At 48.9% G+C, this 14,523-nt stretch overlaps 1 protein-coding gene across 1 annotated transcript in view; it reads right to left on the bottom strand.

Annotated features, from left to right (window-relative positions):
• Positions 1–6,952, bottom strand: part of ADSS1 (adenylosuccinate synthase 1) — a 56,327-nt gene extending 49,375 nt beyond the window's left edge. The window contains exon 1 of the mRNA XM_089680295.1: positions 6,687–6,952. Within this exon, the coding sequence (XP_089536421.1) occupies positions 6,687–6,860 (174 nt within the window). The 5' untranslated portion in view covers positions 6,861–6,952. The remainder of the gene's footprint in view (positions 1–6,686) is intronic.
• Positions 6,953–14,523: the final 7,571 nt, after the last annotated feature.

Here is a 14,523-nt window from a genome sequence, read left to right as displayed (position 1 = left end):
GCCTTTATATTCCCCCCCCCCCCCCCCAGAGCTCAGTTTTAGTCAACTCTTGATGATACAGTGCTTTAGCAAACTAAAGACATAATTTAAATGACAGTTGGACGACTGTCAATCCTCAATAGACACCATGTACATCTAGGAAGCTGGATACATTACATTATAGAGAAAGTCCTTGCCTTGTGCTTCATAACAGAACTGTAGCAGACGCCAAAAACAAACCAAACCGAAAAGTAGAAACAATCACAGCAAAGATCCATGATTACAAACAGTTTTAGAACCGGCTGCAATTTAACACTCTATTCTAATCGACCGAATCTGAAATCATTGGATGAACAATGGATGAAATCTTTCCAGGATAAAAATAATCTGCGCGCTTCAAGAGGATTTTTATAAAAAGTCAATTTTAACGTTACACTTTTATATTGTCTTCAAAATTTGAGTATTTTTTTTTTCTTTTTTTAAAGCGGAGTTCCAGCGGAATAAAAAAAAAAAAAAGTCAGCTACAAAAACTGTAGCTGCTGACTTTTAAAATACATACTCAGTCCAGCAGTGTCCTCACCATGGCTGGTTTTACCGGACGTCTTCTCTCCCTGGTGCTGGCATCTTTAGTATGGGCACCCCGGCTGTGACAGCTTGCGGCTTCACAGCTGGGTGCCCACTGCACAAGCGCGAGAAGCGCTGCACTTTGTGAATGGTCCCATAGTCTTCTGGGACCGGTCACGTGCCCCAAAAGACTACAGGGGGAGGACACCTTCCACTTCTGATCGCCTAGGCGATTGCAGCGGAAGTGGGGACCTGTCAAATTCAGGTAGCTGCTCCCCCCCAAATCCTTAAAAGGGAACTGGGGCCAAGGCATTAAAGCAAAACTTCCCCTTTTGGCTGGAGCACCGCTCTAAACGGACTGAGTAAGGCACTGTGATATTTTCAGGACAATGTGTACAGCATCCTGCAGGCCCCTCCCACCAGCCATGAATGGCCTGCACTGCATAGAGAAGCATAGAGACCCAGGGATGAGGTTACTGGGCCTAAAATAAGGTATGTAAGGAAACTCAGTTTTATTTAAAATGTACAATAGCATGATAGCGATGCAGGAGGAACCAGGGCACTGCCTTATTCTTATGGCACTAAATCACTTAAAAACAAACAAAAAAGTGTAAAAAAAGAAACATACATATAAAAATAGTAAAATATCACCCAAAGCAAATGTGTGGATGTCAGCACATAAAAATCTACTAGACACCCCTCGGTGTATGACTCCACACCCTGTAGTGCATCGATATCCCCATTAAGGATAAAATATAGTAATATCAATTAGAACAATGTGAAATAAATGAATAATTCAAAGAATATCAATATATTAACTCAGGGGTAGGCAGCCTTAACCACTTGCCTACAGGGCACTTATACCCCCTCCCTGCCCAGGCCAATTTCCAGCTTTCAGCACTGTCACATTTTGAATGACAATTGTGCGGTCATGCAACACTGTACCCATATGAAATTGTTATTTTTTTGTGACAGATAGAGCTTTATTTTGGTGGTATTTAATCACCTCTGGGGTTTTTATTTTTTCCTAAACAAACCAAAAACCACTGAAAATTTTGAAAAAAAAAGTTTTAGTTTTTGTTATAAACTTTGGTAAATAAGTGATTTTTCTCCTTCACTGATGTGCGCTGAGGCTGCAGGGATGGGCACCGATGAACACTAATAGGTGGCACTGATGAGGAGGCACTGGTAGGTGGCACTGATGGGCATTGACAGGCATCACTGAAAGGCAGCACTCATGTATGGCACTGATAGCACTGACTGGCACTGATGGGTGACACTGAAAGTTAGCTCAGATGAGCACTGATATGTGGCACTGATGGGCACTGGCAGGTGGCATGGATGAGCACTGATGTACACTGACAGGTGGCACTGCTGGGGCTACACAGATCATCAGGGCACACTGATCATCAGTGCTCTGATGATCAGTGTACATGTCACCTCCGAGGAATGCAATTACTGGCTCTCCTCTGTCAGCGTGACAGCTCGTGGGGAGAGAAATGGCGATAACCGGCATTTCCCTGTTTACATGTGATCAGCTGTGATTGGACACAGCTGATCACATGACCGAGCCGACATCTTCGGCTCTTTCCGTGGATCGGTGATCCGCTGTGACCGAGGGACACAGCACACCGATCGCCGCGTGCTCCGGGAGCCGCACATGCGTGGTTAGAATTGGAGGACATCATATGACGTCCTCCCAGAACGAGAGAACCGCCTTGCATCCGTCATATTACTATATAGCGGGCGGGAGGCGGTTAAAGAGGTGAGATCTACCTGAACAACATGGGAGAAGTCATAGATCACCAGGCCCAGAGTCACCTCCTCACAACTGATTTAACCTCCCTAGCGGTATGATTATATCAGATTTTTGGTGCTGAAAGCGGTACCATTTTTTTGCATGGAAATATGTAGTTTTTTTTATTGTAGGCTGTAATTTTTAGGAATAACTCACTGAAATCTGTCCGAACAAGAGTCTAGTAAACATCCCGGGTATGATAAAATTTGAAACAAAAAATCATAAATTATAATTTAATAAATAATCATAAAAAATAATAATAATAATAATAATAATAAATGTAATTCAATACAATCAAACCAAAAACACTGAAATTTGAAATAGAGCGCCAAGTTCGCACATCACTGAGCAAAGTCGCAGAATCGTTTTCAGTGTCTGATGATGAATTTCCCCCACGAATCATCATCACTCAATTCTGCAAGTGGTTCTAATTTACTATCGCTGTTCTCTAGCTGGTCTAAAACCGATTTTGACCTAAAGGGACGCTTCTTGGACGCCATGGACATTTCTCAGTTTCCAGGCACAAAGAACAGTCAAAATGCAGGCAGGGCACAGGACAAAGCAGAAGGAACAAAATGTATGTGAAATGGTTAGAAACAGCAATGTTTTGCTATGAAATAGTTTTTAAAAAAAATGTCATTTTTAAAAATGTTCAACTTTGCCGTCGGTTCCGGCGCCCGTACGTCCCGACGTCACAGGGACTGGAACACAGAAACCGGATGCCGGCATCGGCCGGAGGAGATGGCCGGGGACGCTGCAGGGGACACATCGCGGGAGCAAAGGACAAGGTAAGCGCTGCAGGGAATCCCTGTGCAACGCTGCATGGTAAGCCCGAGTGTAGCTCTGGTTACCACTTTTGGTACTGAAACTCTACCCCGAGCTACACTCGGGAATACCGCCAGGGAGGTTAAATGTCTAATTTCAATACTACCGTGTCACAATTACATGCATTTCACAGCAATCATGGGTTTAAGTCGGGTGGCGAGGAGGCAACATATTGCCTCCCCATTACCTGTCAAACACACTCCAGTCGCTTTTCAAAGGAGCCCTCCTCCAACCACACTCCTCCCGTCGGGGGGAGCCCTCCTCCAGCCACCCTCCTCCCGTCGGGGGGAGCCCTCCTCCAGCCACCCTCCTCCCGTCGGGGGGAGCCCTCCTCCCGTCGGGGGGAGCCCTCCTCCCGTCGGGGGGAGCCCTCCTCCAACCACCCTCCTCCCGTCGGGGGGAGCCCTCCTCCAGCCACCCTCCTCCCGTCGGGGGGAGCCCTCCTCCAACCACCCTCCTCCCGTCGGGGGGAGCCCTCTAGTGCTGCACCCCACAATTCTATTCACTTCAACTGCCTGGTCACACCGATTTGCTCATTTGCATTCACCAGAAATAAGCACCCCCAAATCTTTCCTTCTGTATTCTAGTGAACACTGTTCCCCCAACATTCTACTCAGGATTATTTTCCCCTAAGGGCATGATTTTGAATTTAGTAACATTGAACTGCAGTTTTCACCACTTTGAGCAATCTTTTAGTAATGCCAAATCATGTTTCATGTTACAAACACCTCCTGGGATATCAACCCCAACACAGGCATTGCAGCCACCCCCAAGAATCCCTGACCTCAACAAATGCCCCAACACAAGCTGCCGCAGTATCAGACTGACAGGTGATAAATACGACCACCTGCCCGTGGTGCATTGTGGATATTGGAAGCATGCTTATCATGGCGAGTTATGGATCCATCTCAAGCATTAAAGAGATTGTTACAGCATGATGAATGTGGAGCCAGGCAGAGGAGCGCACTGATCCTGGGAAGGGAGGGGAGGGGGAGGGAACAAATGATTGCACCATTTAGGAGCCAACCTGTCCAATCCAGGAAGCCAGCTCCATTGACCACAAGCAGAGAAAACCACTCCAGCAGCATTCTATGGCCGAGGTGAACAGAAAGCAAGTATATCTGTTTTTTAGGACCTGATGCATTCAGCTCCAAGCAGAAGCAGGATGAGGTAAAGGACACACTGCACCCAATGTCTATTATCAGAAAGAACCCTTGAGAGGAACTTCAGCCAAAATTAAAACCAATATCCCATAAAAACAAACAAAAAAAACCACCTTTTTGCAGGAATATTCATTATTATTCCCCCTCAGTACTAATTTTCCACCACTAGAGGTCTTTGGTATTCTGGGTTGCATGACAGCCAGCAACATTCAACCCACTTCCTCTGAGCCCAGGCTGTCATGGTCCCGCCCCCACCCCGTGAATGGACAGTGAAAGGAGAAGCAGTGGGATCGGATGTAGGTACGTACACTGCTTGCGCACACTTACACCAAGTCCAACTCCAGGAAGCCTAAAAAAAAGAAATATGTAAGTGGAGCTGCAAGAGTTCACACTCCTTTATCGGCGTCTCCAAACTATGGCCATAAGATTTTATCCAACCAACAGCTGATGTGCACAGCCTGAGGATATAGATCAGGTGATCTCTACTTGATGGGGACCAAGATGTAAGGGAGGGGGACCCTAACGAAGATTTTGCTGTAAGGGGGGCTCTGATGGGGACCCCAATTGTAAAGGGAGGGGACACTGAAGGGGTCCCTGATGTAAGGCAGGGGGACCCTTATGGGAACCTTGATGAACTCTCAGTTGTAAAGGGGGAGGGATGCCTAAGGAGGGCACTAATGGGTACCCTGATGTAAAGGAGGGGACTTCTAAGAGAGGCTCTGACAGGGACCCTGATGTAAGGAAGATGGATCCCTGGGGGAAACCACTAATGAAGACTCTGTAGTTAAGGTGGGGGGGAGATAGGACGACTCCTAAAGAGGGGCTCTGATGGGGATCCTGATGTAAAGGAGGGGGCTCCTAAGAGGGGCTCTGACAAGGCACTCTAAAGTGGGGGAGAACCCTGGTGTGGACCTGGATGAAGACTCTCGTGAAGAAAGGGGGGGGTACATCTAAGGGGGGCTCTGATGGGGGCACTGCTATAGGGGAGGGGATCCTGATGAACTCTTTTGCAAAGCAGGACCTCTGCAGACAGACCACTGCTTCCACCCAGAGCAAAGGCCACATTTTGTATGTTTGAGGACATCATTCTGGCACAAACCTGAATGGCATTCTGCTCAGCTGGAAAAGGGATCCCACCCCCCCAAAAAGATTTTTTGTGCAATTTAGAGAAAGCGGTGGGAGTGAGTGTGTGGGAGGGGGGGGGGAGAGATTAACATTAGTAAAAGTTGTGCTTTCAGTAGAGGGGAGTCATTCCAGGGTCCCTTCCACATACACCAGTCACAGGACTGACCCCCATGTGGAAATGCTGGAGGCCTGGCAGTCACACTGAGCCTCTGCCTCTAAACCAGAACTCACTGACAGGACGGCGAGATGAGGAGGACTGGGAACTCCCCCGATCTGCACATTTCTTCCAGGTCACAGCAATGAATCAACAGGGACAGCTCCAGGCACACGGGGCCCCGGGCTTCCTCCAGAACCATTTATAGATGGTGTTCACAGTGACAGCGTATGTGTGGTAACCAATAGCAACCAGATGCCACATCACAGAGACCTGCACTGTACAAGATGAATTCTGATTGGATGAGAGAAGTTCAGCATTACACAACTATCACTGCTCTGCCAAACCAGAGAGGGGCCACACTATGCAACCGTGCACGGCCCAGGGGCCCCTCCTTACACCCACACAGAGCCCGGGGGCCACTATATACACATAGCACAGGGGCAATATAGATAGATATATACCCCTTGTAAAGTATGATACAGCACGCACACAGGGGGGGGCCCCCTATACACCGCACACTCACCGGAGGGGGGGGGGCCCTATACACAGCACACACTCACCGGAGGGGGGGCCCCCCTATACACAGCACACACTCACCGGGGGGCCCCCCTATACACAGCACACACTCACCGGGGGGCCCCCCTATACACAGCACACACTCACCGGGGGGCCCCCCATACACAGCACACACTCACAGGGGGGCCCCCCATACACAGCACACACTCACAGGGGGGCCCCCCATACACAGCACACACTCACAGGGGGGCCCCCTATACACAGCACACACTCACAGGGGGCCCCGATATACAGCAGAGGAGCCCCTATGAGGAATATATACTTGGGTGGGGGGTCAGGACGGTCGGGCTCCATGTATAGGGAGATGACACGGAGAACACAAGGGGGGGCGGGGTGATCGGTGTACCGGGAAGTCTCACTCCTCCTCCCGCAGGCACACGTGTCTGGGAGCTCCGCTCCGGCTGAGGGAGCACAGCTCGTCCAATGACCGGCCGGTCCCGGAGATGGATGAGCCGGCAGGGGACGGGCCGTAGAGGACACCTCGGGGTCACGGACGTACCTGACACCTGCACACCACATCGGCGTCCGTGGCCAGCAGGTCCACCACCTTCCCTTTGCCTTCGTCCCCCCACTGCGCTCCCAGGACCACGATGACCTTATTGCCCACATCGTGCCGGGGCCTCTTCTGTGTGCCGGGGGGGCTACGGTCGTTGGCGGCCGGGGTGCCGGACATGACCCAAGTCCTCGCTCAGTGACAGGCAGAGCAGGGGCCCACAAAGGCGGGAGAACTGGAGGAAATGAGCCAGGAACTGGGGGGCGGGGTCTCCGCTACAGCGAGGGAGGGGGCTCTGTCAAGGAGAGGGAGCAGGGGCGGAGCCGACGCAGGGAGGGAGGAGAGAAGCTGCCGTACGGGATATAGACAGTGGGAGGAGACCGCGCCGCTATAGAGGGAAGGGCGGAGCCAGAGAGAAGAACGGGTCCATTCAGGAGACATCGGAGGGGAGGAGTCAACGCCAAGAAAGTAGAGCGTTCTCCGTTATAGAGGGGAAGGGGCGGAGTCGTTCTTTGAGCGCACACGGGTCTCTGTCTTTCAGAAGACAGCAGTGGGAGGAGTCAGCTCCAAACCCACATTGGCTGGAAGGAAAAGAAGCGGGGTAATGGTCCGGGGCATACAGGAGATAGCAGTGGGAGGAGTCAGCGGTTATATTCTAATGAATTGTAGTGAGAAGACTTATGACTGGGTGACTGAAGGACGTTGAGATAGCCGGGGAAGGGGGTGGAGGCCAGTGACGTCTATGCCGTAGAGGGAGTGGTCAACGCTATGTGGGAGGGGAGAGGGGCGGAGTCACCGGAGCAGGTGTCTAAGGTGTGCTCGGGTCGGGCAAGCCCGAGATGTCAGGAGAGCTCAGCGTAGTGCGGCGTCTTCTCTCTGCTCGTTGTGGCGCAGAGCGGGCGTTAGTCAGGCGTAACATAGGCGCCTATGAGCGCCACAATAGCCTGGGAGGAATGTAGGTTGCGGCTTGACCTCAGGATTCCAGGACTCATCCTGCTGCTGGGTGCACTCCCGGGAAGGGGAAGGTCTTAGGTAGTCACCCCCCAACCCCCCCCCCCCCATGACAAACCCTTAGGCTGGGGCTAGGCTCTGATGAAAAGTCAGCCATGCTCAGATCACTTTTCAGAGGTGACATTGCCTCACCTTCAGTTTTCACCCCATTATTGCTGCCCTAATGGCCGCAGCCCCATACATTGCATTGATTGCGGGGTGTTGGCAGTACTTCCATGTTCACTTGGATGGGCTGCGATCCACAGGCGTGCTGCCATGACACACGTGTAATAACCTGTTGCGTCCGTTCCAATTCAAAGTGTTACTAAACCTACAGCAGTGACACCAGTCTGCATATGCAGGAAGCATGTTTGGTATACTCATTGTGGAACCTAAGGGGTTAATCCTCTGCATTATGTAAAAAAGGCTGTCTGATCCTGACTTCTCTGATCCTCCCCTTCTTCCACTGTCTCCAATCCATCTGCTGATAGAACAGAGCCCTAGGAGTAACTGCACATGCTCAGTTTGGTGTGTATGGCTAGAGGTTTTTTTTTTCTTGGGAAAGTGCATGTGATCAGCACAGAGCCAATGAGCATTGTCTAGACAGAGGTCAGGGGTTCTGCATCCTCCTACAGTAAAATGAAAACTATAAGCTGCAACCTGTGCTCAGCTGGACACTGATAGAAGTCACAAGACTGTTCTAACTGCTGATGAGAAAATGTATTTAGCAGTTTATATTTACTAAAATAATTGCATTTCCATGTTCTGTGTACTGTGGGTGACCAGATATAGTGAATGTGTTGTCCGGGGTGACCAGATATAGTGAATACAGGGTTCGGGGAGACCGGATATAGTGAATACAGGGTTCGGGGAGACCGGATATAGTGAATGCAGGGTCCGGGGAGACCGGATATAGTGAATGCAGGGTCCGGGGAGACCGGATATAGTGAATGCAGGGTCCGGGGAGAGCGGATTTAGTGAATGCAGGGTCCGGGGAGACCGGATATAGTGAATGCAGGATCTGGGGAGACCAGATATAGTGAATGCCGGGTCCTGGGAGACCAGATATAGTGAATGCAGGGTCCGGGGAGACCAGATATAGTGAATGCAGGGTCCGGGGAGACCAGATATAGTGAATACAGGGTCCTGGGAGGCCGGATATAGTGAATGCAGGGTCCGGGGAGACAGGATATAGTGAATGCAGGGTCCGGGGAGAGCGGATGTAGTGAATGCAGGGTCCGGGGAGACCGGATATAGTGAATGCCGGGTCCGGGGAGACCGGATATAGTGGATGCGGGGACCGGGGAGACTGGATATAGTGAATGCGGGGTCCGGGGAGCGGGGAGACCGGATATAGTGAACGCGGGGTCCGGGGAGACCGGATATAGTGAACGCGGGGTCCGGGGAGACCGGATATAGTGAACGCGGGGTCCGGGGAGACCGGATATAGTGAACGCGGGGTCCGGGGAGACCGGATATAGTGAACGCGGGGTCCGGGGAGAGCGGATATAGTGAATGCAGGGTCCGGGGAGAGCGGATATAGTGAATGCAGGGTCCAGGGAGAGCGGATATAGTGAATGCAGGGTCCGGGGAGAGCGGATATAGTGAATGCAGGGTCCGGGGAGACCGGTTATAGTGAATGCAGGGTCCGGGGAGACCGGTTATAGTGAATGCAGGGTCCGGGGAGAGCGGATATAGTGAATGCAGGGTCCGGGGAGAGCGGATATAGTGAATGCAGGGTCCGGGGTTTAGTAACATTTTCGGGTGATAATAGACAAGCGATTCTCCCATTAGAGACAAATCACCTGCAATAGGATCGCTAAAATGGCGACCTGGGCGTCCCTAAGAAATGGTTTCCTCTGCAGTGAGATGTCTCGATTTGAAGATTTCTGAGCGGCAGAGTCGCCCAAGCGTCATCAGCCAAACCAGGAAAACATATAAATATTGGAAACATTGACATGACAAACACAGTCTTGTTTAGCAAACATCACAGTAATGACAGGAAAATGCTGATCTCCTGAAATCTGATATTCATTTTTAGCCCGGATTCAGACCGGGTGCTGCTTTGAAGTCACACTACTGCAGCACAGCTTCATCCACAGATGTCAATGCGTCACACATGCAGTCACACAATAGTGAAGGAACCTTTTTCAAAGTCGCTGCAACTCAAATCACACCGACTTGTGCAGCTCCACAGCAGCAAATAGAGTGCAACTTGTCATGTGACTTTGATCTGTCAATCACAGCCGGAGTGAACGGGGCCTAGTTTGCACTAATGTTAGCCTTCTGAAGAGCAATCCACAGTTGATAGTTTTTTACAGGACATTTGACAATCGATGAGGAAGAGACATAGTACCTCCTCTCCACCTGTCATACAGACCCCAAAAAAAAGTGATCCGTCACAGATCACTCTTCAGAGGGTTAACACTATATTAAGTATACGACCCAAACTTTGGGTGGATATGGATTGGATATATATTTAAAAATTGATCAATTCTGATGGCCAATCACATTTCTTAAGGCCCCAAAAACGCCAGGACAGTACAAATATCCCCCAAAGTAGACAGTATTTAGTAAGAGGCATAGCAAGTTTCTTGAAGTTTTTTCATACTGTCACTCAGCAGTGTAATACAGCGTCATCATATGACTGGTGTGGCAGTGATCAGGGTCCAGTACTGACTGGTGACAGTATGTTAAAAAAAATAAATAAAAATTTGTTATTCAATTTTTAAAACTTTTTAAACATTTTTTTTTTTTATGGAACATTTGTTTTATTTTTTTCTTTACTTTTTTTTATTAAATACTTTCATCAGGTACCATGTGATAGCTGTGGGCCAATCACAGTATCACTGTAGAGGAATCACAGTTATGAAGTCATTCATTCATAACAGCTTTGTTGACTGACTGGTGACAGTATGTAAAAAAAAAACATTTTAAGTAATTTGTTATCCAATTTTTAAAACTTTGAAACATTTTTACTTCTATGAAACATTTGTCATTTGTTTTATTTTTTTAATTAATTTTATCAAAGTAGTTCAGTGTCATCACACTATGGGGGGGGGGGGGGGGGTGATCAGGGTGGATAAAAATCAATGATTTTTTTTAAAAAATCAGATTTTTTTTTATTTAAATTGGATTTTTTAAAATAACATGCTTTTTGAGGAAAATATATTACCATCCAAAGGTTATTCCATCATGAAATTAAGATTCGTTGTTTAACCATTTCAATACCGTGCAATTTTACACCTTCCTGCCCAGGCCAGTTTTCAGGTTTCAGCGCTCTCACACTTTGAATGACAATTGCGCGGTCATACAACATTGTACCCAAACTAAAATTTTATCATTTTCTTCACACAACTAGAGCTTTCTTTTGGTGGTATTTAATCACCGCTGGGATTTTTATTTTTTGCTAAATTAACAAAAAAAGACCAAAAATTTTGAAAAAAAAACACATTTTTCTTTGTTTCTGTTATAAAAGTTTACAAATAAATAATTGTTCTTCATAAATTTAGGCCGAGATGTATTCTGCTACATGTCTTTGGTGAAAATAACCCAAATTAGGATGTATTATTTAGTTTGTAGGAAAGTTATAGAGTTCACAAACTATGGTATAGATCTGAATATTGATCAATCCTGAAGTACTGACGGCCAATCTAATTTCTTGAGGTCAAAGAATGTCAGAACAGTACAGATATCCCCCAAATGACTCCTTTTTGCAGAGTAGACAGTCCGACGTACTTCATAAGAGGCATGGCGAGTTTTTTGAAGTTGTATTTTTTTGTCATAATTTTTCGGAAAATGAAAAAATGAAAAAAATTATTTTCACTATTTTTTTTTTCACATACTGTCACCAGTGCAGTACAGCGTCATCATATAACTGGCATGGCGGTGAACAGGGACACTGACTGGTGACAGTATGAAAAAAAAAAATTATATTTTTTTTTTAATTTTTTTTTTATTTTATTATATTTATTTTTTTATTACATTTTTTTTAAGATTTTTTTTTCATATTTTACTTTGACGAAAGTAGTGCAATGTTACCATAGTAACATTGTACTACTTTGGGGAAGTGATCAGTATTTTTTTTTTTTTTTACACAATTTGCTTATAGCAAAGAATTACTTTGCTATAAGCAAGCATTTACCTGAATGAAATCGATTCATTCAGCTTTTTTTTTTTTTTTTTTTTTGTGCTTAGCTGTGATTTGGTCACAGCTAATCACATGACATGTGCATGTGATTAGCTGTGACCATTCACAGCTAGGCACTAGTATACAATGGATGGCATCATGAATGAAGCCATCCATTGTATACAACTGTCATGTGACCTGCTGTGATTGGTCACAGCAGGTCACATGGTACCAGCAACGGGAGCCGGTACTCGGATCTGTCATCGGCCGTGTCCGAGGTGCACGGCCGCTGACAGATCGCACTGCTGCGCCGCTCTGCATTAGCGCAAACGGCGCATGTGCGGGAGCACGCCAAATGGCATGCACCCGGAATGCAGGGACACAATTGAAGCCGCCAAACGGCCATTGGCCGGGCGGCTAATGGTTAATTATGTAGAATAAGGCTGTATATGTTTAATTTTTTTGGTAAATAAATTCCATGAATCCATTCACAATGTCATGCTCTTCCAGAGGTTTTTGTAAGATTATTGGGCAGTTTCTCTGCCTACAACAGCGGTTCTCAACCTGGGGGTCGCGACCCCTTTGGGGGTCGAACGACCATTTCCCAGGGGTCGCCTAAGACCATCGGAAAACACATATTTCCGATGGTCTTAGGAACCGAGACACCGCTCCTCTGACTCAGTCGATGTGTGGGCGGGATGACACGCTGCCCTGTCACCTGGCCACACCTCCGGGATCCCTCAACAACTCCGCCTCCTCGCCGCTGATTGGCCACCGGAACTGTATCTCAGGAGAGGCACACAGGCGGCCAATCACCGGCGAGGAGGTGGAGCTTGGAGAGGAGGAGCCGAGCGGCAGCGCGCGTAGATCTAAGAAGATCGAGGGAACTGCCGGAGTAAGTGAAGAGGAGAGTGGCCAGAGAAGGAAGACAGCTGACAGGTAAGTGAGAGAGCGAGCCCAGGCTGGAGCAGGGGTCAGCAAGGTAAGTATCATTGGTGTCAGTGGGAGGAATAGTGCCCCATCATTTGTGTGACTAATACCAACAATGGGGCACTATTTCTCCCACTGACACCAATGATGGGGCACTATTTCCTCCCCCCCCCCCGCACTGACACCAATGATGGGGCACTATTCCTCCCCCCCACTGACACCAACGATGGGGCACTATTCCTCCCCCCCACTGACACCAACGATGGGGCACTATTCCTCCCCCCACTGACACCAAGAATGGGGCACTATTCCTCCCCCCACCGACACCAACGATGGGGCACTATTCCCCCCCCTGACCCCAAAGATGGGGCACTATTTCCCCCTCCACCACACTGACATCAATGATGGGGCACTATTCCTCCCACTGACACCAATGATGGGGCACTATTCCTCCCACTGACACCAATGATGGGGCACTATTCCCCCCACTGACACCAATGATGGGGCACTATTCCCCCCCACTGACACCAATGATGGGGCACTATTCCCCCCACTGACACCAATGATGGGGCACTATTCCTCCCCCCACCGACACCAACGATGGGGCACTATTGCCCCCCCTGACCCCAAAGATGGGGCACTATTTCCCCCTCCACCACACTGACATCAATGATGGGGCACTATTCCTCCCACTGACACCAATGATGGGGCACTATTCCCCCCACTGACACCAATGATGGGGCACTATTCCCCCCACTGACACCAATGATGGGGCACTATTCCCCCCACTGACACCAATGATGGGGCACTATTCCCCCCACTGACACCAATGATGGGGCACTATTCCCCCCACTGACACCAATGATGGGGCACTATTCCTCCCACTGACACCAATGATGGGGCACTATTCCTCCCACTGACACCAATGATGGGGCACTATTCCTCCCACTGACACCAATGATGGGGCACTATTCCCCCCCCTGACCCCAAAGATGGGGCACTATTTCCCCCTCCACCACACTAACATCAATGATGGGGCACTATTCCTCCCACTGACACCAATGATGGGGCACTATTCCCCCCACTGACACCAATGATGGGGCACTATTCCCCCCACTGACACCAATGATGGGGCACTATTCCCCCCACTGACACCAATGATGGGGCACTATTCCCCCCACTGACACCAATGATGGGGCACTATTCCTCCCACTGACACCAATGATGGGGCACTATTCCTCCCACTGACACCAATGATGGGGCACTATTCCTCCCACTGACACCAATGATGGGGCACTATTCCTCCCACTGACACCAATGATGGGGCACTATTCCTCCCACTGACACCAATGATGGGGCACTATTCCTCCCACTGACACCAATGATGGGGCACTATTCCTCCCACTGACACCAATGATGGGGCACTATTCCTCCCACTGACACCAAGATGGGGCACTATTCCCCCCACTGACACCAACGATGGGGCACTATTCCCCCCACTGACACCAACGATGGGGCACTATTCCCCCCACTGACACCAACGATGGGGCACTATTCCCCCCACTGACACCAACGATGGGGCACTATTCCCCCCACTGACACCAACGATGGGGCACTATTCCCCCCACTGACACCAACGATGGGGCACTATTCCCCCTACTGACACCAACGATGGGGCACTATTTCCCCCTCCACCACACTGACATCAATGATGGGGCACTATTCCTCCCACTGACACCAATGATGGGGCACTATTCCCCCCACTGACACCAATGATGGGGCACTATTCCCCCC

The sequence above is a fragment of the Staurois parvus genome, unplaced genomic scaffold (assembly GCF_062004578.1).
Source record: "Staurois parvus isolate SC_StPar_1 unplaced genomic scaffold, SC_StPar_1.0 ptg000239l, whole genome shotgun sequence".
Lineage (NCBI taxonomy): Eukaryota > Metazoa > Chordata > Amphibia > Anura > Ranidae > Staurois > Staurois parvus.
The sequence above is the reverse complement of the archived record's forward strand: the minus strand, read 5'-3'. Positions and strand labels throughout refer to the sequence as shown.